We start from the raw sequence: 26,639 nt of genomic DNA on the forward strand, positions 1-26,639 counted from the left end.
ATACGCACAACATGTCACAACGGAGAACTTTAACATGCAAATCGAATTTCGACATATTAGACACCTGCTATTTATGACTATGCTGGAACATTTTCGTGATCACAGGCATGTCCGTTGATATGACGAGTCAGTTAGACGAATAGACCGCACTTGAGAAGGGCTCGAACCTTGAGCCGAAACGTAGTGCATACTTTCTACTTTGTGCCAGTTAGTCGAGCAATAAAATAATATTTATGTTTTAATCACTGTCGGATAAAGTTTATTTTCTATACTCGTATATTGAATAGTATCGAATCAAACTCTCGTTAAATATGTACAACATGTATGTATATTAAACTTAAATTTGTAAAAGAATTGATAAAACTATTTTACGTATTGTGTATGTAAACTAAAAATATTTACATGTCCAACAAGTAAAAGAGGTAAAGCAGTGCGCAGATTAATCTTCAATTTTATCAATGTTATTTATTTAGAACGTTTCGGCCCTAGTTTTGGACCATCCTCAGCAACTGGGTATAAAATAGGTCTTGTATACTACGAAGCGTGTGAATCGTAGAAACAAATTCATAAATTTAAACAAATAAAGCGAGAGACTTGGTTCTCAATTATAGTCCTGCACCTCCTTTATACTCGTGGTTACTCTATATCAGAGCCTTATACACCGACTCTTAAATGTTGTTCGTTTTCTATAAAATTTTCCAATTTCAGCTACCACTATTGATAGACATTAATTATGAAATCTCCGTTTTAATCTTCTCTGAAAATTTGAGCAAGCGTTAAAATCTTCTGCTTGATTTACGGCGATACGCTTATGAACGTACCTTAGACCTATTTCTCGTAATTTCATTAATCAATATCGTTTCGACCCGCGCGCGGGTTTGATTGCAAGCTCAAGAACCGCGAAAGGTATACGCGAGTAACGAAAAAAGAAGAAGAAAAGTAAATGTCAACTTGTGTTTTGTGCTAACCATTATTTCGCGTTTGATTATACGAACGAATTTTCGATTTTTTAAACGTACGTCATGCATCTGTGTCGTAAATTATTTCGAAAATAATGAATGCGCGTTAAAATGTCCATACGATTATATATGCGTACGAAAAGAACTTTTTACATCAACCTCGCATACATACTCGCAACAGTTACACAAGAACTGTAAAGGAAAACATTTTCAGAAATGCCTTTTTAGGTAACACAGTTACGTCAATTGAAATTGCGTAAATTGCGAGAAATAGCATTAGAATAACAATCACGTTTTCCGTTGAAAAAATTTAATTCTATCGGCAAGTTATCCACCAAGTTACATTACACAATCACTGCGTCAATATATCTGTTTATATATAGCTTTATGATTTATAATTTATACATGATTGCAACGTTCGAGGAATCAAAAAAAGAAACGTTATAACAGAAGAATAGAAGAACTTCATTTATTTTACAAACGTACACTTTACAACGCAATTCTTAACAATTCTTATAGTTGCTCACTTAATCTTTAGATTAATTTAACGTGTGACTATATAATAGGCAACAAAGTAACAAGTAGCAAATTGTAATCTCACTCAAAGAATCACGACGAAGAATCATTAGTTGATTTCTCGCGTAATATTATGCAAGTATACACTAATACATGCGTTTAGGTAATGAAACTTACAAGTTGACTTGATCAATGCTAGAAAACGCTAGAATCGTCATATGGCACATTGAAGAAAATTGAGAAACTTTAATAATGTTGCACCTGAGAAATGTACACGACACATTTAATCGTTTTTATGTTTAACCTTGTGACTGTTTACTCTGAACTGGCCTAGTTTTATTATTAATTTCAAGTCCCATTTTTCTCGCCGATTATATCCATCTTTCTTTAATCATCCTTGCTTCAATTTTTTCTAAAATTACGCTTTTACACGATAATCACATCTGCTGTTATTAAACGGACTCTACAGGAATATGTAATACATCATCGGATCATTGTGCATTTCTGCCTATTAATATCCAACTTATCAAGTAGGTTTCCCGTGTAGTTCTAATTATACAATTTTAGATAATCGAGACTAGCTCTTCATATGCTGCTTACATACCGTAGCTAGCTTTTATTGCGCATTACATATAATAATGTGCGCATGGAATAATTATGAATTATTTATCGACAGACATGTGCAAAATTAGAAGAGCAAACATATTATTGGTCGATATATCGGTTAGTCGGATCAGGGTTAGACACGTCAATCGTAACATATCGCACGTAAATAATATTACAGCTTAAAATTTCGGAACGTCTTTGAACTTTCTCTCTTTCTCTTTTTCGTTTAGAAATAATAATCGCTTCTGCGCGATACGCTTTTCGCGAAACAAATCTCATGCAAACAAGTCGAATCGGTATTATAATTTAAATTGCTTTTTTCTCAGCCCCTTTTGCGCTCGCAATCAATTATACTTTCGCGATTAGCTGCCGACGATGCTGGTAGCCGACCAATCTTGCTTAATGAGATCAGCACCTTTCTCGCCGATCATAATGATAGGAGCGTTTGTGTTGCCGCTGCATATCGTTGGCATGACGGACGCGTCGATAACTCGAAGACCCGCGACACCATAAACGCGCAATCTCGGATCCACTACAGCGGTGGGATCGCTAGACGGTCCCATCTTGGCGGTGCCTACGGGGTGGTAGATTGTCATAGAGATGTGTCGAATGTGACATTCCCAGTAGGCGTCGGTACCGAATTTGAGGTGTCTGCATCCCGGCAGCTTGACGCGATGAACTCTCGAGCCAAATTGTTTAAAGACCTTCGCCTCGCTTACTTTGATCGCAAGTTTTGCACCTTCCACCAGAATAGCAATGTCCATGGGATCGGAAAAGTAATTCGCGTTGATGATAGGATTGTGAAAAGGATTGGAGCTTCTCAAGCGTATAGTACCGCGAGACTTGGGCCTCAGTAGAAGAGGCATGATGGTCCAGGCGTCTCGATTGCTAATCGGCCTGTAGACGGTGTTGTACACTTCATCCGTCAGTCCTAAAACTTTCCGAACTTGCGCCCCTGCGTCGGAATTAATTGAGGCTGGCGCCATGTGGAATTGCACATCCGGATAATCGATAGAGTGATTGGCATACTTGGTATTTACGAAGGCATAACCTTCAACGCCACCCAAAGTCGTCATGGGGCCTCTGCCGTTAACTACGTAGTGCATCATCATCGGGACCGCCTGAAAACGATCCTGAACTATGGCGACCGGTTTATCGATCAAGAAAGTCAGACCGCCCATGCCTATATGATCCTGAAGATTGTCGCCGACTTGAAGATCTTTGATAACGGGAATACCAACGTGTCGTAGATGCTCCTTCGGTCCGATCCCCGAGAGCATCAAAATCTGAGGGCTGTTGATGGCACCCGCTGATAATATCACTTCCTTGCGCGCTTTCACTATCTGTCTGCGACCGTTCCTGACAAACTCGACGCCAGTCGCTCGCATAGTCAATGGATCGATCACGATTCTCGTCACGTGGCTGTTCATAGCTGTATGAATGTTCTTACGTAATCGTACAGGCCGCAGGAAAGCCTTCGCGGTGGAGCATCTGCTTCCCCTGCGAATAGTTCCTTGCGATATCATAAAACCCGTCTGTCTTTCGCCATTTATGTCCCTGTTCTCGTATCCCATTTCAACGCCGGCTTGTACAAAAGCGACCACCAAGGGCGTCTTCCACGGCGACTCCTGAACCGTTAGATAACCGCCGGTCGCGTGATAAGGACTCCTCCGCAAGTATGGATTCCTATTGTCTTCCGACTTTTTGAAGTAGTAGAGAACTTGATCGTATCCCCAGCCGGGATTACCCAGCGACTCCCAATGATCGTAGTCGTGTTTATTACCGCGCACGTACAACATGTAGTTAAGAACGCTGCTTCCCCCCAAAACCTTACCACGAGGCCAATTGCATCGGCCGCCCTTCATAGCCAAGCAAGCCTTACCTGTAGCCTCGATCTTGTACTTCCAATCTAACTTGGTCAACTGTAGGTACGCGGCCAAAGACGGCACGTCTGTAATCTCGTTCTCGTCTGGTCCGGCCTCTAACAACAAAACGTTCCAGTCTGGTATCTCCGAGAGTCGACTGGTAATTACCGCTCCAGCCGATCCACCCCCGATCACGATGAAATCATAATCGGAGTAGAGAGGATATTTGTCGACGAGTCGACTCTCGGGGTCCAACTGATCGTAACGATAGTAAGAGAGACCCGCGATTAACAATGGTACGAGCCATAAACCTGTACCCATCAAGCCGATAGCGCCCTTCAAGGCCGACGTTACCACTATCGCGCTGAAAACCATTCCGGCGATTTTATAATTCCACTCTCAGAGAATTTCTAGTATTTTTAGTTTAATCTTTCTCCCTGTCTCATTGAGCTCTCTATTGCTTGTCGTAATGGGATGCTTATTGTAATGGAGGGGCTCTATGTGCCTTTATAATCTTTTCAGTCTCACGAACATTGAAGGACACGTCGCCGTTTATACCTTTCATGACGCTTCCATTGATTTCGATAGATCGCTTCCATACTGCCTCGTCCTGTAATAATAAAAATAATAATAATGATAATAACAACAACAACAACAACAACAACAACAACAACAATAATTGTAACAATGATGATGATGATGCCGACGACGTTAATAATAAAAGAGATAGATTGTCAAGTTATCAAGTAGAAATTGAATGAGAAAGCTAGCACTGAATATAATAGTAAATATTATCTCAGGCAACGCACGTTAATGCTTTTCTCAAAATTTGATTCCAACCTTGATTTTTTCGTATATTGTAAAGATGAGAACAAATTCGTTTTAATTATTTGTTTAATTATTTTTTAAATTGCACAGGTCAGAAAGGTCTAGAATCGTCAACCGTTATTATTTGTGCAAAAAATTTGATCGAAATTCGTTGAATAATATAATTAACTTCGCTCGTAGCGACACATTGTAGAAATAGCAATATGTTTCTGATCGCGGAAGGAAGAGCGCGGATATCGCGCGACGTGAAACAAGGAAATGACCAAGTCTCAACGAATTAAAGACGATCGTACCCTATCAAAACGCAGTAGCGTTTAATTTAATAAGTACCACTTCAATAGCCACACAACACAAGCTTCAATCTACGTGTAAATTAAATGAGTAAACGGCGCACAAAGTGCCTCGTTATACCTGCGGGTTATGTCCTGATCCGCCGGAAGAACGAGATGGTGATCTCATAACGGGAAAGGAGAAAGTGTTTCACCGACGTAAACCTCTGACTCGTTTCTTTTTACGAAACGACTCGTGGAGTTACGTTATGCGCTCTCCCCCTCTTTGCCTCCCTCCCTCTCTCTCTCTCTCTCTCTCTCTCTCTCTCTCTCTCTCTCTCTCTCTCTCTCTCTCTCTCTCTCTCTCTCTCTCTCTCTCACGCGCGCGCACGCACACACACATACACAAACCTTTTTTATTGTTCTTATTTAGCTTCACATGTGTTTATTAAATAATATCGGTTTAAAAAAACACGCGCTTTTTTTGTTCACAAAAACGTCTCCGATTTAACGTTAATTACATAGATGTCAGGTCTATTAACTCTTATATCTTAGCAGTGCGAGAGGATTCTTGCGAGAAGCGAAACGTGAAATCGCAAATACGTCTGTGGTCTATCAACATTTGTCGGCAAGAACCAAACGACAGGAATTTCTATTTAAGATGCCAATCTCAAATAAATTTCTCCAAATATGTAGAAACGCAAAGACGCAAGTAATATTTTGAAAATTGGAGAAGAGACTACGAGCTTTAAGAGAGAGAGAGAGAGAGACATTTTTAATGTATACCATTTATATACAAAGATTACATGAAATATAGCGTATATACGCACCACGTACCTGTAATCGCTAAGATAATTCCAATTTCGTAACTTTCACAACTTCCGGCGAGCAATTTCTATTTTCTAGTTTCGTGTATTATAATTTTCTCAAAAATCTCCTCTCCCAAAGACTTCCTTATTGGCGCACAATGATGAGAATAAATAGTGCTTTGTGGAGTACTACACGGGAGCATTAATGCTATTCGGTGCGTGCGCACTCAGCAATTCAATGTCTCTGTAATATTTGAGAAATGAGTATTTTTTCGCTTATACAGTTTATCTACTTTATTTTGTGAAAGAGCGGAAGAATCGGTAATGTATATTGCGCGCGAAACCTTTTTGCGAATGCAAACTTACCGCAGGCGGCATAAATGCTCTCGATTGTACGATTGTAAATTTTGAGAACTGCCGTTTTCCAACGTGTAAAATGCATTAAAGCGATTTTATGATATTATTGAGTCGATCCGAATAATAAGAAAAAATAAAATTGTGAAAAGTACGAGAAAGAGGAGAACACGCTCGGCAGATTTCATGTATTACGCACGGAAAGCGACGCGGAAGCTGCCTTTACTTTTCCTGAAATCGCTCGTTAGATCTTGGACATCGTTACGGAAATACAGAATTGTTAAAATTCCAACTGATAATATTGTAAATAATCTCAAATAGCAGATACATTTACCGTACATTGCGATATCGAACTATATTTGAAATAATTTGTTGGTTTAATTAAAAAGGCAACGGCGCAATTATGCATTCGTGCAAATAATAACGTTATCGATGCTGGCATATACCATTTTTGCACACATATTTGTATGTATTACATGTATGTGTATGCATATATATATATAAAATATATATAATATATCTTTCTCTTTGTTTTTTTTTTTCAGGTAAGTTTCAATTTCTCAACGTAAAGTTTCATCATATGGTGAGTATTTTAGTTTCAAGTATTAGTGCGTTACATTTTATATCACGTCAGTTCACGTCAAATAATTAATTTCAAGTGGAAATAATAAACGCGCGTTTTATAAAAAATGTTATGGTGCAGTAGTTTTCAAGACGTCGAAAATTGAAAAGCATAAAGTCAAGTCACTATTCGGTGAAAATTTTCCAATATCAGCCAATAACGACGTTATATTGAAGGAGCACAAATTTGTAAATTACGCGATAATCTTCAGTAGATAATTTGTAGATAACTCAAATACTTGTGATGAAACTGTGGAACAAATACTTTTTATGGTCTTATTGTCGATCAATCGCGGTTTAATCATTTCTCGCGCGTTTGCGGGATAATTACTTCCGACACGTGAATGTTACATAAATTTCTTTTTATCATGAAAAATGCAAGAGGCGAAAAAGTTGATTACGAACAAAAAAAAATAAGAGGATACATCGCCAATAATAAACGTGAAACATACGAGATGTAATTAATAAATTACAGTGTTCGTGTTGAGAATGTAAATCTTTATTTTAAAAAATATAAAAAAATGCGAGTAAAAAGCATAGAATAATCTTGTTTTATTACTTACGTCGTGTTTGAGAAAAATTTGTTTAAAAACAAATATAATCAACGTATACGTCTATATTGAATTTGTGCCAGTTAGCATCTACTTTTTTGTCGTAATTACTTGATGAATTGAAATGTCATTTTTCAACGCGAGTCTCTAACGCTGCGGAAGAATTAATGTTTTAATGTCAATGTACAATATGATAATTGTATATTATTTCAAGAAATCAGTTCCAAGTAAGTCGAGATAACCAACAACGGTATTGGTTATTAGTGCTATTACGATACCGATACTCATACTACCGCACATCGCGTAGAAACGTTTAAAGATCACGCCGGGTTTTACCGATCAACGAATTCATGCAAATACCAATGCATAGACGCACTAGATAGACGCACTATTTTTTATATTCAGTTATTAATTCAAGTTATACGTTATACCTTTAGTTATACATCGTTTCAAGTTGGCATTGATCTCTCCATGTTTGCGACGCAACGAAAAAGTTTTTTCATCTCGGTCACAAGTTTTCTACCACGGACAAGAAATCATATCATCGGAAGTTTTTTTTATCGCGGAACAGTACGGTTTCTTTTTTTTTCCAATCTGAGGTCGATCGAAACCGGTTAATGATTTTTCCGAGCATTTGCTGATGCTGTAGTTTACCGGGAATTTATCAAGGGCGCGTTGTGCGTCATAAATAATTAATATCGTTTGAAATTTTCCATTCTCTATCGCATTCTCGTATAATCAACTTTTTTGAATTTATTATTGTGTAGAGCAAGTTTTTACAACAGTCTTTGCGTAATAATGATCCCTAAACAGAAGCGTTATACACGTTACATATACAACAACACTATCTTTAGCGCAAAAATTGTACTTTTCACTGTTATTTCCTTGACGTGTCAATGATATTCTCCCACGATTCGATCAAGATTACACTTTGTCACTGCCCGTCAAGTAAATACACATCGTCGAGAGAGATAATTATTTCAAGTATTTTCCACACGTAAGAAAGATTGTACAACTCGTAGAACGACTCCGAGCGTGTCGATTGTATCACGAGAACCGTTCGCGATAAAAGTTCTGTTATTGCCAAAATTCCATTACCAGAAGAATTCTCTGGGTATTGGAAGCTCCCCGGGTGACGCGACGACGATGGTCGAGTGTCCGCTATGGAGTCGGTAATGATAGTCGGAAGGAGCGGTACAGTACTGCACCGATATACCTCCATCCATTTCACTCTCACCGTCCTTGTCGTTCCCATTTATGCCTAGTCTTCTTCTTGTCTTTCCCGAATGCTCTGGCAGTGAAAGTATTCTCTTCCTGTGATTACGTACATGCACCCACCTATCTGCCTACCTGCCTGCTTCCCTACCTACCTACCTACCTACCTGGCTACCTATCTATACCCACCCTAGCCAGCAACAGTGTAGCAACCGAATGGCACTTGCACGAACGTTGCTGCTTCTTGTACATCCGCGAAAAAATGATACAGTCTCAACGAGGATCAACGAGGAGAATGACCGGGGGTTTGCTTCTATATTGAAAAAGCGATAGCCTATCCTACCCTACCGAGATAAACCGCACGAAGCGCGGTGTGCATTCCTTCGATACGTACGTGTTATGTTATTTATACAGGGTGTCCCCAAATTAAATGTCAAAACTTCGAGAGCGTATAGGGGATCGATAAACTAAGAAAAAAAAAGTCTTTTAGAGATTTGCTCGTTTTTGCTTCGTTTTGGAGAAAATCGCAAAAAAAAACAATTTTTTTTATTTATTACTTATTTTTATACATGTACTTCTTTAATGAAAATATATTGTTAAAAATGGCCTCTTGCAGTAATGCAAGCATTGCATCTAGCACTGACAGCTCGTGTTGCAGTCCGACACTATTCTGGTGAAATTTGGTGAACTGCAGCCACGATTCGGTCTTCCAACTGCTCTCTTGAGTCGACTGGCAACGAATAAACTCTTGCTTCAGAGCTCCTCACACGAAGAAATCCATGGGTTTATTCGTGTGAGGAGCTCTGTAACATAATAAATGTACCCTGTACATAAAGCTATAATGGAAAACTTTGCAACGCAAAATTTCCATTTTCAACGAATCGATTAAAACTATAATCACTTATATCGTTATCGCTAACATCACTTATCGTTTGCATGATAATTCAAATGCCACGTTATTGCGGCCACACGTAATATGCCAATTACGACGTCAATCTATTTGCATTTTTATCGAAACGCGTCATTAATGAGTGATTTGATGAATAATTTGTTGACGTTTTGTTTTAAATATTTGTTTCGCAATGTATCGCGAAATAATCAACGCGTTATGTTTAATTTTATCGCGATAGCAAATTTGTTTTTTTTTTTTAATAGTTGCGTCTTTCTTTCATATTTCATCGACCAAGTAAAATGGGTTTAAACCTTCTTTTGAGGAAGGAAACAGGAGAGAAGAAAAAGAATCTTACCGTTTACCGTACAAAATATCGTTAAGAGGAGCACGCGCTTAGACTTGCGTCAGTTGGATAGCATAGACGTCAATAAATATAGGATACGATAAAAATAGCACGTGACTTTAACAAGTGCCAGACTTGATATCGTCAAACTTGATATTAAACGAGTAGATTAAATCGGAATGCCGCACGCAAAATAAACAAATTATATCGATATATAATATAGAATTTTGGAAATCTCGTATTTCCAAAAGTTTGTATATTTACTTTTCAGCGGTACGAAGCTACAAGTGTTTGATTGAAATTTGCATATAGGAAAGTTTGTCCCAACTCCATGTAATATGTTTCTCAGGAACACACCCTTCTTCTCTCGTCTACACTTTCTTTCGTTAGTTATATCTTACGCAAGCTATTTTCGCGCATAAAGTTAACAGACTAAAGTCTGATGTAAATACGACGGCAGTCGGTTACTTTCACTCTCTCGGTAGTCCACCACTTTTCGTACGCACTGAATAATATTTCGTATACGCTCCAACACATTGGAAAGAAGGATCCACTTGATGCACCGGATATCGATTTAATGATATAACGGAGACGTCGAGAGAGAGAGAGAGAGAGAGAGAGAGAGAGAGAGCAATGTGATTTATTAAAAAAATGTCAACGACGTCTACGGATAGTCGAAAAAGCGGAAATAACATCGATGCATATCATTCGCAACGGCATGCGCTGAATTACTTGGTTGAATTGCTATATTCGTTCTGTTGAATGTGTTAATAGATAAGACGAGGAAGCGGAAATAGAGAGTAAAAACGCGCACGCACGCGTGAGAATATGCGCTTCGCCACGCGCGACTTTTGGCACGAGATGCAACGTTATGTAAAATTACATCCGCCCACTTACGATTCGAAAGTCGTCACGATCTCGTACGTCGGAAATATCGAGTAATCTTTTTCGCGTTCACGCTCCCGCAACCGGAAATATGTGCACTTGTAATAATAAGCGCTATCGATTGCGCTATCGTATATAATTAAAGCGAGTTTAATACGGTTTCGCCGTCCAAGGAATCCTTATCGATTCGTACTAAGATCGTTGATCCAAGTTGTATATTATTAATTATGTACGAAAGAGGAGTATTAATTGCATCCTATTGTGTATATACAATAATGAACACATGGTATAATTAGTTGATGTTTAATGGAATAAATAAATTAATATTTTTACATTATTTTACATAGAATGGCACTGCCACTCCAATGTCGTAAAAATTTCTAGTTCAATGACTTTGAAACACTCGATGTTTCTGACATTCTAATATATGTACATAACATATTACATTCCCCCAACTCCCTCTCCCTCTGTCTATCGATAAGAGAATCTTTCAGACATATCACACTCGTACAATCGATACATATCTCGTAAGCATTAATCTTTAATCTTAGGATATTGACTTTTTTAAATAAATGCTTCCTCATCTATAAATCACTGGCTCCTATATGAAATATTATTATATTGAATATTGACAGAGATGCTTTTATCGAATTTGCGTTAAAAAAAAGATGAAAATTACACATGAATCGCGCTCGCGATAAAAGGCAATAAGATGGCTAAAAAGAAACTGATATTATAAAAATGTGTTGTGAAAAGAAAGAGAGTAAAAGGTAGAAAGTTTAGTAGCCATTCCTCATACGATACAATTGAAATTTCGGTTATATTCAGAGATGCTGTGAGATACACACACACACGTATAATCCCTAAATCTATTCGAATTTCGTCCGTCATCTACGTCCGGCACTTGGCTTTTCCTTCACCCGCCAATCTTGCTTGATAATGTCACTGGCTTTCTCGCCGATCATGATAATCGGCGCATTTGGATTGCCACTGACAATGGTCGGCATTACAGAAGCATCAGCGACTCTGAGTCCTTTTACCCCGTAAACTCTCAATCGCGGGTCCACGACGGCCGTGAGATCGCTCCGCGGTCCCATCTTGCAGGTACTCGTCGGATGGTAAATCGTGAAGGTGAAGTGTCGTACGGCACACTCCCAATACTCGTACGTATCGAACGGATATTTCCAACAGCCCGGCATACGAATCGTGTGAGGTCTCGAGCCGAATCGCTGAAACGCGCTGGTATTGGATACCCGCATCGCCAACCTGATCCCCTCCACGAGAACGTCCATGTCCTCCTTACGCGTAAAGTAATTAGGATTGATGTCCGGTTGAATCAAGGGGTTTTTGCTCTTCAACCTGATCCAACCTGTGCTCTTGGGCCGCAGTAGAAGCGGTAGGATCGACCAGGTCTCGACGCCGTGCAAGGGCTTGTACATGATGTTGTACACGCGATCTCGCAGACCGAGAATCTTTTTTATTTGTTCGCCATCGGAATTGATGGAACTTGGCGCGAAGTGAAACTGCACGTCCGGATAGTCGCCGGACTTGTTAGCGTACTTGGTATTAAGAAAGGCCAGCGCCTCGACTCCCGGAGTGGTCAGAGGTCCTCGCTCCTTGGCGATGTATTCGAACATGACCGAGACAGTTTGAAATCGTTCCTTCATCAGGCTGATGGACTCGTTCACCAGAAATGTCAGCCCGCCAAGGCCCACATGGTCCTGAAGATTATCCCCGACTCGTAGATCGGATATCACTGGTATACCGAACTCGGTCAAGTGCTCGCTCGGACCGATCCCGGACAGCATGAGCAACTGAGGCGAATTAATCGCGCCGGCGGATAAGATGACTTCTCTTCTGCATCTCACGATTCGCTGCTTGCCGTCGCGAAGGAATTCTACGCCCGTTGCTCTTTTCTCGGCGTTAAAGAGCACCCTCAGAGCTTGAGCGTGCATCACTATGTGCAAGTTCGGCCTATTCTTCACCGGTCGTAGGAAGGCCTTCGCCGTCGAGCATCGACTGCCACGTCGAATCGTCGCTTGCGTCAACATAAAGCCGGTTTGATTGAACCCGTTTATGTCGCGATTTTCATAGCCCATCTCTTGACCAGCCTGCAAAAAGGCGATCGCCAGGGGAGATTTCCAGGGTGGCTCCTGCACCGTCAGGTAACCCCCTGTCTCGTGGTAAGGCGTTCTCGCTAAATACGGATTACGATTGTCTTCAGACTTGAGGAAATAAGGCAACACTTGATCGTAGCTCCATCCCGTGTTACCCGCTCGAGCCCAGCTGTCGTAATCGTGCCTGCGAGCAAAGTCTCGTTTATCGTTTGATCGTTTCGACTCGCCATCACTAACGCGACAGCACGTCCTAGCGACTCAAGTGTGAAATGTATATATACTTGCCTATTACCACGAACATAAATCATGGCGTTGAGAACGCTGCTTCCTCCGAGGACTCTGCCGCGTGGCCAATTACACCTGTCGCCTATCATGGCGAGACAATAAGCGGACTTGCTGGGTGGTGAGGTCTGATACTTCCAATCGAATTCTGTGAGCTGAGTGTATCCGGCAAGCAGAGGAACGTCCGAAATTTCATTCTCGTCATCGCCAGCTTCTAAGAGTAGCACTGTCCAATTTGCTACCTCCGACAATCTCGAGGCCACCACGGCACCCGCGCTGCCACCTCCGACCACTATAAAGTCGTACATTCGTAGCAGCTGAAATTGCATCGCGATTCGTTATGTAGTATCCGGAACAAGTATTACGGAATAAATAAGTTCAAGTTCAAGTATAGCGAGTATGCGGGCGGAGGAATTTCATCTTTGGGAGAAAATGTAACATTAATTTAATCAAAACGCGTTGTATGCGAACTTGAATAACTTGTCTGTGAAAAAGTTATATGAACTCGATTATATATATATTAGATCACGTGCTATCAATAATCGATCAACATTGATGCAACACTTTGAAGAATAACGATTTTTCAAGCAATTGGAAAGCGTATATCGATAATAGTGGGCGCACTTGAAACATTTTCTTAAGTAAACAAGAGCTGCATCGCACGTAGAGAGCTTTCCCTTAAAATTACAAAAATTTTAAACCATATTCGTTTATTCTATTATTGTGTATATACGCGCGTGGCAAGGGAGAAGAATTATAATTTGCCATTCTGTGATTAAGTGATTTACACCAAAAGAATTTTTCGTGTTGCGAAACTGTCAACTATACCCCCCCAGCTAACAATAAGATAGGAGCATGAAGCGCGAGGACCAGTCTCTTGTTCATTTCACAATAAACATATACACCGCTGATTTATCGATCCTAAATCTTAGAGATCTGTTTGGTCGGTAGTCGATGAATCGCGAGCGCTATTTTATCGACTCTATGTGGAGGATTGTCTAAAGTTGTGCTGATTGTCTAGATTTTCTACAAGTTATACAAATAAATGTTGTATCCTCCTTCCTAGTTCTTCCCCCTTCTCCCTTTATACCTCTCGTGCATTTTGCGGATGCGATTCTGGGTCGAGGGTATGGTATCTGTAAACGGTGAGACCGATGGCCAAAAGTGGAATCAAACCAAGTCCAAGAACGGAAGTTGTGCCGATTAAGCTTGTTAACACTGCTGCCATTTCCGTTATTTATATTCTGTTCACCGCCAAACATCAATATCCGAATGCGTATCATCCGAGAAAATGCTTCTTTCAAACATCAGTCAAGAAAAGCATGAGTCGTCTGAAAGTAAATCGCTAATTAGCTTTATTAATAAAAAGTATAATATCTATCAATACTTGAAATAAATGCGTCACACTTTAAACGTACGAGTATAAACATGTAAACGTCATACGTGAGTGAATTATGCATCGTTTAAAACGATTATAGAAAGAAATGATGTATATCTCTTGTAGGAAATAGTATAAGGAAATGATATTAAGAAATCCAGAGAAATATGAAGAAATAATATTTCTTACAACGGAACAAGATATAAGATGTAATTGACTTTTCATGTAAGTCAATTACATGTTAATTTTATATATATATATATATTATATACATATACATATATATCGGACGTGCTATTATATGGTATACGAATAGGAGGAAGGGTAAGATAGGGAACGTTTGTTACCGTTTTAGACATTTTATTTTATAAATGTCACGTCTCAATATTGTTTTTAATATAAACATACCTTGGCACAGATTCCACAAACTTCCTAGAAAAAGGAAGTCTTACAAGAATGGTGTCAGCGTCTGTGTGATTTCCACGCACATTCCGTACATGCCGTGTATTCCCGCCTACCTACTTCTCTCTGACAACGTGATCAACAGTTTAGATAACGTTTCATTCAGCAAAAATCAGGTTGCTGGACTTTGTCTGATGTCTCGACGTGTGTTGCTGACACACTTGCAGATGTGAATATTGTGCGTCATAAAGATACTCTAACAATGATAACATCTATCGTGTTCACGTCAGCAACGTGCACGGCAACGTGTTGCACCCATTGACAATCCGTCACTCGCGTGCATTTCCGCACGTTGCTTTTTCATACGTCGTTTTATTGGCTTTTATTACATCTCCGGCGGTCTTTCCTCACTTACTATATTTTCTCGTGACATCGACAGCAGTCTTCCGATATTTGCCATCATATTTACAGTCAGAATCAAATCACATCTCGATTCTATTCTGCATAGTAACGTGCGGAACTGCACTTTGATACTGTACCAATCTGCCTGATAATCTTCAACTTGGTGAGAAGGAGAAATGTCGTACAAGTGTCCGATGATAAACCGGCAAAATGGCAGCGGAATGAAACTAGCGCCGGTGAGAACCAGACTGCGGTGAATGTTCGGAGTGAAAACCAGTTGGGCCCCTAGTATATCCTTTCAATACCAACGTCGCGTACGAAAACGTGATCCCGTAACGTACAGGCTGCCGTACGTCCGAGTCTTCTCAGACTCAGACAGACTAGATTATCTGTTGGAGGTCTCTTTTTTTTTCCTTTTTCTTATACCTATTTCGTGTATAGATATAGCGATTTATAACTTTTATTTCAATAGGAATAATCATTGAAAATCTACATGAAGCACGGTTCAAATTGTTGAACGTTTACTTGAACCGTCAACAACATGCGAGATGTGAAACAGCATAATGTGACGGAGCGACGTAACGTGACATTTCTCAAATAAACCAAGTATTCTTTTCTTTTATAGTATAGCACCGATGGCAATAACAAACAGATGCATTAGAGAATAAGCATCAAGTTTAATTATTGTGTTGTTTAATAACTGGTACGTTAAATTAAATAAAAACGATAATAAACATTGTTTTTTCATTTAGAGGAAGGCAAAGCGCGAGTAGTGACAGGCGTTTTTTTTTCCGGCGTTATCGATACGCGATTTCGCAACGTTATCGAATGAAGAGAGTCTGGCGGCACATCGTTTTCTTTTCGAATGCGTGAATCGTACGCGAGACTTTCCTCTCTTTCACGCGTGGTAACGGTGTCGGCATCTTTCTCTTTGCTTTCGTGACCGAATGCACGACGAAGAGACGAGTTTACTCGCGCGCACTTTCTCTCTTCTGCGATGTCTACGAGTCTATACGTGCCGTTCAGCAGGCAGCACCTCTCCAATCTATATACATTTACGTCTCGTTACGTTGCTCTCGGACAACTACGTTACTATACGCGCTGCGCTTTGATTCTCTCGTTAAACCACGGCTCGCTGCAGGAATCGGCGGGGAAGAAACTATGATCTTGTCGACCGCGTTTCACCTTTGCGACTTTTCAACACGCAATAACCTTATTTCGCGATACAAATTCTGAAGAATCCTAGTTGCGAGGAATTGAAAGAGAACTGTGATACCGCTGCGAAATAAGATATAAAATCATATATTGTATGATTTTGTATCTTAATTATTTATATTTTTATTTTTATCCGTGTCGCATCCGGAGAGATATACATCATATATGTTGAACATCTTTGTATAACCAGATCCTGAATTAACTTGAATAATTAACTTGGCAATAATTCTACGTCCTGTAAGTCTGCAATGCATTTGCGATCACGTTTGAGCGGTTTATCGATTAGATCCAAAAATCCAAAAATAATAATAGCAGAAGTAGCTCGCTATCGACAACGATTTGATTCGCGCACTCTGGTATGGTTTTTGAGTGGCAATGTTTTACTTTTCCTGCCACAAAGCTTCATAATTTAACAACTTTTTCGAGCCACTGGTCCGATACAACTATTATCGTTACACAACAACATTTTCTTTATAAAATTACAAATATGCGCGTTAAATAGTGCAAAAAATTAAAACAGCGTCGATGAGAAGCAAACAGTTTTATTCTGCATGCATATTGCAAACTGACACCTCATTTCTCTTCATCGAAACGTGCCGTACATTTCGATTACATCAAGAGAGAGAGAGAGACACGCACGTTTTTCGCTAGACTCCTTGCCCCTTCGTATAATGTCCTACAATTCGCGACTTTAACCTTAATGAGCTATTCTCGAACGAATTTGCAGTCGACTCCTCACTGGTGAAAATATTCAGATGCCATAGTTTACGAGAGTTATAAACGTGAAAAGAAACGTTTCTGACGAAAATAATCAACTTTTCAAAAGGCCATGGACATTTTAGTGCAGTTTTCTTTTTTTTTAACTGCGGATTTCTTCTTTACTACTATTTACAATTAATTATTTCAATATAAATTAAAATATCGAAGCTATGATTTTTTTTACTCTAGATAATTTTCTTTGAAATTATCATGGTTTCTTTATACTCGCGTCACATATAACGCAATATTTAAGATTTACAAAAGGCACGGAACATTTATTATGAATTTACGAATCATACAGATGTCTGTTACCTTATTTTGTTACTACTGCCTTATTCATCTGAAAGTATATATCCAAGAAACCGAGTAAAAAACAGATCTCTCTTGTCGGAGTCGATCATAGGTAGCGTTATTCTTTAACAGACTCTTTTTTTATTACTTTGATTAACACTAATTTTTGCTTGAAGAAAGATTGCTAGTATATTTTTTAAATTTCCAACGACACAATTTCGACACACACACACACGCACGCACACACACACACACACACACACACACACTTCAGCATTCAGCAGCATATTGCATTTTAAAAAGATTCTTTTCAAGGATAAAGGATTGAAAGCTAATATCGGTTGTTCTTACACGGCTACTTTTAATAATAGTTCTATATGCATTCTCTTCTCGACTATTCTTGACAGAAAAAAAGAATTTTTGCAATAAGCGATGTGTCCAAGAATTTACAGCATATTTATGAATCTGTGGTGAATGGACGATGTCGCAGTGGCATAGTTCGATTACGTAAGAGATTTTGCAAGTGAAATTTACTTTTATTTCTCGAAAGACACGACACATTCAAAGACGCTGCGGGATCGACTTTGGATTTTTTGAATGTCCCAAATTGAAGAGTATAAGAAGAAGAGCCATAAAAAAAATTGCCGCGAATATAAGTAAAGCTTTTATTTTATCCAACGATTAAAATTAGGTAGAGTCGCGAGCCCCAAATGATAAAAATCTTTCTTCTTCAGTCTAGCTTCCTCCTCTTTATTTCATTTTTTACAAAAGTTCTCTCTTATGCAATAATACAGTCAAAATGTGTACATGAAAAATTGACGAGTTTATATGGTACACATTTGTGAGTTTCAGTATCGCGCTAGTTGATTTCTGTTCTGTATACATTAGTTATAGATTGTCGTTGATTATTGCCCCGTGTGCCCTGTATGTATCGCATCATTAATTAAATAAACGATGTTAAATTTCTTATTAACCGCTTAATCTTTTCACGATGCGTCGCAGTTTTCGCCGGTATCGTAAAAGTCTCATTGCAATATAATAAAGATCCCAGTATGTATGTACATTGTACACGATACACTTTCGCCTGAGCTTACACAATATCGTTGTAGCAGCATATTTGTATCATTGTATATAGCACATGCAGTAACCTCTGTACGGATGAATCGATAAAAAGTTGATTACGACAGAACCGAAATTACAGCAGCTTATACCACATGCCACGCCATTGTAATAGAGAGCGGTCCTGACGCAATTGCAGATTAGTTATGGCTGATGCACTTTACGCGATCTAACCGGTCGAGCCAATTTTCATATCGGTTCTCTATCTTAGAAACGTTAAGTCGCACAATTTTCTTATTCGCATGTAATCCGTGTTATATTCTAAACTGCCGCTCTTACAATTAGAGAGAAAATTACATTTTCCACACTGAAAAAAAAATATTTAGATAAAAAAAAATATTTGTCTAGATTGCTGCCAATAGCTTATTTACTTATTGTTAATATAATACGCATATTTATTTAGAATTATATATTTTTACTTAATTTAAATAAAAATATTTAATTCTAAATAAATATGTGTATTATATTAAGTAAATAAGCTATTGGCAGCAATCTAAATAAAATTTTTTTTATTTAAATATTTTTTTTTCAGTGCATGTTATTTGTTTGCTTATTAAGAATTGTGCTTATTAAGAAATACAAATACAAATAAGAAAGTTTAGTTCTACGTATCACAATCGTTTCTATTTTCTATACTACAGAGATCTCTCTGCTTAATACTATAGGATAATTAAATACTAAAATAATTAATAATGTTTTAACGTTTTGAAATCGGAATGATTACAAAACGATTTCTCAAGGGATCGATTTAAAGGAAAATTATTGGTAAAATTATTTTATTTATAATAAAATCTTTGTCTTCAAAATCTTTGTCTTAAAAGTGAAACACATTCACCATTGGTGGATTCTTATCTTATTTAACATCTCTATTATGTGTAACGAAATCTCACCGGCATGACTCCTGGCACAATTATGGCAAACCTCATATACGCAATAATTATGTGTAATTACTCATCTTCTTGACTCATCATCTTGACTTCGCGCGAGTATCTAAGATTTAATTATGTGAATATTTCGAAACACTTACTTACGAAGTAGTGATGTTTGTGAATCAACAAAATTCCGACGTGACAATCCGTATGCGCTTGCCCTACGCCGGTCAATGTGGAATTTTCACAAGACGCTGTTACAACTCTCTGTTGAAATAATGAAGAACGCATCAGAGTCTCGTGCCAAATAAACGAATCTTTTAATCAGCCTGTCGTATATTCGATGAAAATACTCTCTTTTCTAAAGTGAGATGGCATTTTTGTAAATAATTGACGAATTGGATGAACGGATGCAACAAGAGTACAAGTCGAGAATACTTGTACTGTTATGTTATTACGTCACATTATTACGTTACGTTAACGTGAACGTAAACTGTATTTCTAAATGTTTAAACACTCTATACCAGAAAAATTGTATTTACGAACAAGTTCAATATTACGAATATTACAAACGATTACAAGTAACATTTATTCTTTTTTTTTGCTTTCTTTTTGCTTTTTTCCTACAAACTATTCAGATCTTAGATTGGAGACTAATTTCTTTCACGAAAATATGTAATGCTACTAATTAAAGCTGTTCTTTGATCCAACTTTCCACTTGGCCGTGTATCTCTATATTACATTATATACGAGTACGAGATCTGTTCAAAAAAAGAGAATTTCCAACTTTGTCTTAATAATTTTTGGGGATTTACTTACAATTTACAACTTGTTCAATCTTGCCTCTTTCCAAGTATGTTTCTTCTCGGTTGATACACTATTCCCAATGCCGTTTCCACTTTTGTCAACAGTCCTTGTGCACGCATTTTTTGGAATCGTGCGCAAGTTGGTCCTTGATGTCTTCAATTGCGTTCGAATCTTGAGTTTTTCATGAAGGAAAACGACGCAGACGGACTTGCGTGCGATCCCGAAAAATGCGTACCAGGACTGTGTTTCCGTAAGTGATGGGCTTCGTTAAGCGTTAGGAGTGGTGTATCAACCGAGAAGAAATATATTTCAAAGGAGACAAAAGACTATAAAGCAACCCCCCCCCCCCGATACTTAATAAAGACAAAATCTTTTCAAACAAACCTCGTATATTACATTATACGATTACGCAATCGATCGGCGTGTCAAGAAGCAGCAGCGGCAGTGACATTGTCCCTCTTGAAACGAGACCGTCCCATCCACTTTGCCTTTATCATATCGGCACCCTTCTCGGCAATCATGATTACCGGGGCATTTATATTGCCGCTGGTGATGGTCGGCATGATACTTGCGTCAATCACTCGCAAGCCGTCGATCCCATAGACCCTCAGCTCTGGGTTTACGACTGCCATCGGGTCATCGGGCGGGGCCATTTTGGCGGTGCCACTCATATGATAAATTGTCATGGTGTATTGCCTCACAACGCAATTCCAATATTCATCGGTATAGAGTGGCAGGTGCTTGCAATTGGGCAATGGCTTGCTGTGGAATCTGGAGCCGAATCTTCTCATACTACTAGTCTCGCCGAAGGCGACAGCGGCCTTAACACCCTCGCGCAGCACCGCCACGTCATCTGGGTGAGTGAGATAGTTATGATACAGCAATGGATAATCCAAAGGGTTCTTGGATCTCAGTCTGATATAACCGCGTGATTTGGGCCTGAGAATCATCGGAAATACTCCGAAGACGTCGTGATTGTTGATTTTACCGAATACTTCGTTGTAGAATTCGTCGGTTAAACCATGAGCTTTCTTCACGTGGCTGCCACCGTCGGAATTGGTTGACGAGGACGTCAACATGAATTCGATGTCAGGCCAATCGTCGGTCTGATTGGCATACTTGGTGGAAATAAAGCCGACCGCTTCGAGACCGACGCTGGACGTTAATGGACCGTCCTCGGTGATGGCGTACCTCAGCGCAGAGTTTATATTCACCATCCGATTAATCACGATGCTGATCTCGTAATCGATCGGGAAAACGAGCCCCCCGACTGCTATATGGTCTTGCAGATTCTGCCCGACCCCGGGGGCGTCTTCAATCACCGGGATTCCCAGTTGCTCCAGATGTACGCGCGGACCTACTCCAGAAAGCATCAACAACTGTGGACTATTAATTGCGCCAGCCGAGAGAATCACCTCTTTCTTGGCGAACACCACTTCCTTACGACCATCTCTGATAAACTCTACTCCATACGCTCTTCTATTCTGCGGATTTATCAGCACGCGAGTCACGTGGCTCCACAGGGAAAGGTGAAAATTTTCTCTGAGCTGGATTGGCCGCACAAATGCCTTGGCGGTGCTGCACCTAGCACCTCGTCGCATTGTGAACTGGAAGAAGGCAAAACCAGTTTGCTGCTCGCCGTTGACATCACAAATATCGTAGCCCATTTCTTCTCCAGCCTGAAGAAACGCTACGCCCAACGGAGTGACATATGGGCTATCCTGCACGGTCAAGTACCCTCCTTTTGAAAAGAATAAAAATAATCTGTCATGTTTCGTTATAGACGTATGCGCGCGCGCGCGCGCGCGCGCATAAAGAAATGATTTTCTTTTCTAATAATACTGCACATGATAAATGCAAAGATGCATGACAAATATGTGAAAAAGCGTACGGACCTGTACCATGATATCTTGTATTGCGTGCCAAATATGGATTCCTTTGGTCCTGTGACTTTTTAAAATATGGCAACACGTCTTCGTATCCCCAACCAGGATTTCCGAAATTCTTCCATTGATCGAAATCACGTCGATTTCCGCGAATATATAGCATTGTATTTAAAACGCTGGATCCTCCAAGAACCTGAAGTGTTTATTAATTGACTGTGAAGATGGCACAAAATAAAAGAGCAGTGTTCGGCTAAGCGAATTCGGCTAAGCAGATTAATTAGCTTGATTTCTCAATGTGGTCTCCAGCAGTTTTCAATCTTATTTTTGCATCTAGAAATTAAATAAATCGCCGCGATATGAGATAATCGACATTATAGATATTATAAGCATTATAATTATAGACATTATAGACATTATAGACTCGTACAAGACAAAAGTAAACGTTTTGTACATTGAGTAATGGCACTAAAAGAATTACTTTCACTCTCTAGCTTCGATTGTATGCCACGAATGTATATTTGATCCTCGACACCTCGCCTCGCGATATGTGGCAACAGTTGGAACGTTTTTGCGTCCGATAATCAATGTTTTATTGTTAAATTGTAAATTTCGATTTGAGCGCGATTGACTCGATCAGCGGGTCTTGGATAAATACGATGGCGATAGAGTACGATATACACATGTTGATTGATCATGATATAGATCAGTGTATTAATCAATTATATTAATATATGTAGGTCGTTTGAAAGTGAATACTTTTGTAATATCTTACTAAATATTTTACTTGGATACAGTTTTCTTCTTGCGCTTCTCCAAAGTAGAAAAAGTAGTCTCTACAACGAAAAATCTCTACCATGGAACATTCATTTTCTATCTCGAGACTTGTAACCGTCTGTATATAAAGTTCTATCGCGATTGGTATTGGTCCCAACTCTCTTTTACAGTATATATTATACATATACCTTGCCGCGTGTCCAACAGCATCGACGATCGACCATCGCCTGGCAGGCCGTGTCTTGCGGCTGCGTGCGATACTTCCAATCGAGTTTACTCTTGTGCAAATATAACGAGAGTATCGGCACGTCGGTTATCTCGGTCTCGTGACCTCCGGCCTCCAGTAAGAGCACGGTCCATTCAGGATTCTCAGTCAGCCTGTTGGCAAGCACGCTGCCAGCCGATCCGCCGCCAATTACAATGAAGTCGTAATCTTTCCTCAATTGCTTCGTCACGCGCGGGTGATTTTCTGGGTCCATGAGATCATAATTGAAGTATGCGAGCGCGGCAATCAGCACTGGGATTATAGTTATCTTGCCGATACCGACACCAAGAAGGACAGTAGCTGTTTTTATAGCGGCGCCGACAACCGTCGCGACGCTCATTTCTCGCTCCGGTCGTACTTTCGTACTCTCTTAATATTAATACTGATCTTCTCCTGAAAACTTGCGCATTCAAACAGCCGAGTTTACCAACACCTTTCGCCTCTTCCTTGACGAGTTTTTATTCGCGAGTTCCACACTGTATCTTATAGAAACTATCTTCCAACTATATATACTATTCAACAGATGATGACTGTTTTATTTTATCGTGCTTCTCGTTCATGATTATATAGTGCTCGTGATTACAACTGTGCGCGATTACGAATCAGTTCAGCCGTAAGAAAATTTAGAAACACGTAACGGAAATTGCTTAACGATATACAGATCAAAGAACCGCCATGCCCGTCATTGGGTTACACATACACTAATTATAAAATTCAATTCACAACACTTGAACTTGAAACCTTGTGCCAGGATCTGCAAACAAAATAAGCATTTATTTTATTCATTAAAATACTTGAAATTATTAATTACACTGATAACGAAAGGACTGATAATAATTAGTTTGTAAGATTGACATACACGATCGAAAAATTGTTTTGTATTTTTCATGATATATTTTTCATGATAAGGTATTCGTCTTTTTACGATAAATGTTCTATGATAGGTAGATATATTTTTTTATTCGACACTTTTTTTTCAACAACTTATAAAGCCTTTTCTTTCGAGTAAATGTATGTACATGTACCTAATGTGTATACGCGTAGCTGTCAAGCTGATGGATTTTTCGAGCAATCCGATATTTTCATTAACCTTACGGCGAAACAAAAAAAAAAAGAGAAAATTCCGTCTGTAAAAAATCGAGGACCATTGAGAAAAGCTAAAATATTAAAAATGATCTGAAATTAGAAACCGTCAAGTACGAATAAATGTCGCGTCACCGGACATCCCATATACGATGAATAATGCAACAATTTAGAAAGTTGACCCACATTGCACTGTTCGTTAATTATAATTCGCGTTCGTCGTTAATTTTAATTTACGTTTATTAATTTTGAAAAGAACCGAGAAAAGTATATTTTTTCTTTTTTATTACAAATTTTTATTGCAAAAACGTTTTCATGAAAAATTTAGTAAATTCTGATGGAAATGTAAGTCTTGGAGAATCTATTAAATTTATTTCAAACTTATAAAATCTATACATTTATTTATTTGTCTTAACCAATTTAGATAATATCAAGGAGAATCAACAATTACTGCAAATTTTAAACTTTTAATATTAAATATATGTTTGTAATTAATCACATAAATCCATAATCATATAATCACATAAATTAAATATGTAATTAAAGTTTGCTTGAAATGAGAATCAAGGAAGAATTTAAGGTTTTCTGCCTTCTATATGCATCTCCAAAATGTAGTCTTCTCATCGGAAAACTTCTTTATTGGTCATCAGCCATATTGTAGTCTAATATTAAATTATAACTTGTGGAGAGAGAGAGAGAGAGAGAGAGAGAGAGAGAGAGAGAGAGAGAGAGAGAGAGAAATAGAGAGAGAGAAGAGAGAGAGAGAGAGAGAGAGAGAGAGAGAGAGAGAGAGAGAGAGAGAGAGAGAGAGAGAGAGAGAGAGAGAGAGAGAGAATGAGTGACTGCTCAGTTCCTTGAATTTGATTATAGAAAGATCAGTCCCAAATTCGGCCAAAGGATTCGTAGATAGAAAAAAGAGATGGTTTTCTTTTTAAAATAAATTATTTTAATAATACATTTTTATCTTTATATTTCTTTTAATCGTTTTTTATTTAGCACAGCGTACTAAGTAAAAATTTGATGACGAGTTCTATAACGTTTCGGATTTCTGTGATTTTGATCAAAGCAGACATATATGATTAAAAAGTATGTCGAATTAAACTGTCTTCTTCGTTAAAAAAAAAAGATTAAAAATGTTTGCAAGTTTATCTTTAATTAAGAGTCTTATACATTGAGCAATTGCCAAGTGGATTTTTATCCATCTTTATACGTAATTTCAAGTTTATACGAAATGCCGAAATTCAAAAACGCAAACACCGGTACTAAATAGGACACGTTTCAAAAAATTAAACTTGATTGCTTTTTTATCAATCGGAGTTGTGTGTAAAATTAAACACCCCGATACATTAGTTGCATAATAATTATACTTTATCGTTTATATATACGTCTATATGTAACCTATGAAAGCATTACGGCGCGATAAAAGGAGCCAACTAATTTCCTTTCTTTAACAAAAGTATCACTTCGCATCACGGCACTGAAAGGTATCTCGATAAAAAGATAGAACAGAATCACAGGTGCACGTGGTATCGAAACGTTGTTGCGCGATCGAGCAGTTTAACGTGGCAGAGAAAGCGAAAGACTGAGACTTTAAGCATTATGTTGGTCATCATATAAACCGTGAAGACTTTACCACTACCTTACAACCACTATACTCTACAACCTATCCCGTATCCTTATTTCACAAAGTGTGCGATTGATCTTAAACTTGGGTATTAAATTAAGAGTAAGATTGATCCTCAACTTGGGTATTAAAACTAAGAGTAAGATTAGTAATAAAAGTGCGATTTGTCCAAAGACAGAATAAAAGGTGTCAGATAAAAAGGTGTCAAATTTTAAATTTTATGAAATATATTGATATGTGTTACAAATATGTGTTGTGAATACATCACAACAAATTAGACGCAATTAAACTAACAATTAAATTCATATACTTGAATATGTAACACATATAATATTATATTTATATTAATATTTGAAAGAATGTATACAGCTATATACAGGGCTGCATATTCAAAATTTTTTTAAGCATTATTGTTTATATGTAGATTATGCGTGCTTACTTACGTGTACAATGATGAAGAAAGTTTTACTTTCGCCGAATGATTTTGAAATCTTTTCGTTACATCTTGCCTTTCCATTCCAATTCTATAAGGATACACGAATACGTGTATACTTATATACATGATGTGTTTCAAAAATCTTAAGAGAGAGGAGCGCAGAAGGGCTATTAATAAAATTTATAATATTATATTTAAAAAATTACGTATTATAAAT

The 26,639-nt window shown here is 38.4% G+C and overlaps 4 protein-coding genes across 6 annotated transcripts in view; 1 reads left to right on the forward strand and 3 right to left on the reverse strand.

Annotated features, from left to right (window-relative positions):
• Flo2 (flotillin-2) overlaps positions 1–26,639 on the forward strand; it is a 75,241-nt gene that overhangs the window by 19,717 nt on the left and 28,885 nt on the right. The gene's annotated exons all lie outside the window — the stretch shown is intronic.
• Positions 1,415–8,836, reverse strand: LOC139775199 (glucose dehydrogenase [FAD, quinone]-like). Of its 2 annotated transcripts, XM_071711016.1 has the most exons (3): positions 8,477–8,836; positions 5,881–6,096; positions 1,415–4,556 (listed from the first exon to the last, which is right to left on the reverse strand). In XM_071711016.1, exon 3 carries the CDS (start codon positions 4,319–4,321, stop codon positions 2,444–2,446), a length of 1,878 nt encoding a protein of 625 aa, XP_071567117.1. In that variant the 5' UTR covers positions 4,322–4,556; positions 5,881–6,096; positions 8,477–8,836; the 3' UTR covers positions 1,415–2,443. The 2 variants fall into 2 exon arrangements, with proteins under 2 accessions (XP_071567117.1, XP_071567118.1); XM_071711017.1 differs by lacking the exon at positions 5,881–6,096.
• On the reverse strand, positions 11,001–15,743 carry LOC139775200 (glucose dehydrogenase [FAD, quinone]-like). The gene is made up of 4 exons (XM_071711018.1): positions 14,899–15,743; positions 14,203–14,443; positions 13,116–13,429; positions 11,001–13,014 (listed from the first exon to the last, which is right to left on the reverse strand). The coding sequence occupies exons 2-4, from the start codon at positions 14,338–14,340 to the stop codon at positions 11,601–11,603; spliced, it is 1,866 nt and encodes a 621-aa protein (XP_071567119.1). The 5' UTR covers positions 14,341–14,443; positions 14,899–15,743; the 3' UTR covers positions 11,001–11,600.
• LOC139775198 (glucose dehydrogenase [FAD, quinone]-like) lies at positions 20,704–23,619 on the reverse strand. Its single transcript, XM_071711015.1, has 3 exons — positions 23,203–23,619; positions 22,250–22,433; positions 20,704–22,095 (listed from the first exon to the last, which is right to left on the reverse strand). Exons 1-3 carry the CDS (start codon positions 23,617–23,619, stop codon positions 20,780–20,782), a joined length of 1,917 nt encoding a protein of 638 aa, XP_071567116.1. The 3' UTR covers positions 20,704–20,779.

This window comes from Temnothorax nylanderi, unplaced genomic scaffold (genome assembly GCF_030848795.1).
Source record: "Temnothorax nylanderi isolate EJ_2023f unplaced genomic scaffold, tnyl_v1.0 TNYL_tig0094_pilon, whole genome shotgun sequence".
NCBI lineage: Eukaryota > Metazoa > Arthropoda > Insecta > Hymenoptera > Formicidae > Temnothorax > Temnothorax nylanderi.

Excerpts from the sequence above, each read along its gene's own strand:
- LOC139775199 (XM_071711017.1), bottom strand. The coding sequence starts at position 4,321 with ATGGTTTTCAGCGCGATAGTGGTAACGTCGGCCTTGAAGGGCGCTATC.
- LOC139775200 (XM_071711018.1), bottom strand. The coding sequence starts at position 14,340 with ATGGCAGCAGTGTTAACAAGCTTAATCGGCACAACTTCCGTTCTTGGA. Across the intron at positions 13,430-14,202 it reads ATCCGCAAAATGCACGAGAG|CTGCTACGAATGTACGACTT; the intron begins GTATAAAGGGAG and ends ATGCAATTTCAG. Across the intron at positions 13,015-13,115 it reads ATTTATGTTCGTGGTAATAG|GCACGATTACGACAGCTGGG; the intron begins GCAAGTATATAT and ends CTTTGCTCGCAG.
- LOC139775198 (XM_071711015.1), bottom strand. The coding sequence starts at position 23,619 with ATGAGCGTCGCGACGGTTGTCGGCGCCGCTATAAAAACAGCTACTGTC. Across the intron at positions 22,434-23,202 it reads GCTGTTGGACACGCGGCAAG|GTTCTTGGAGGATCCAGCGT; the intron begins GTATATGTATAA and ends TAAACACTTCAG. Across the intron at positions 22,096-22,249 it reads TACAAGATATCATGGTACAG|GAGGGTACTTGACCGTGCAG; the intron begins GTCCGTACGCTT and ends TCTTTTCAAAAG.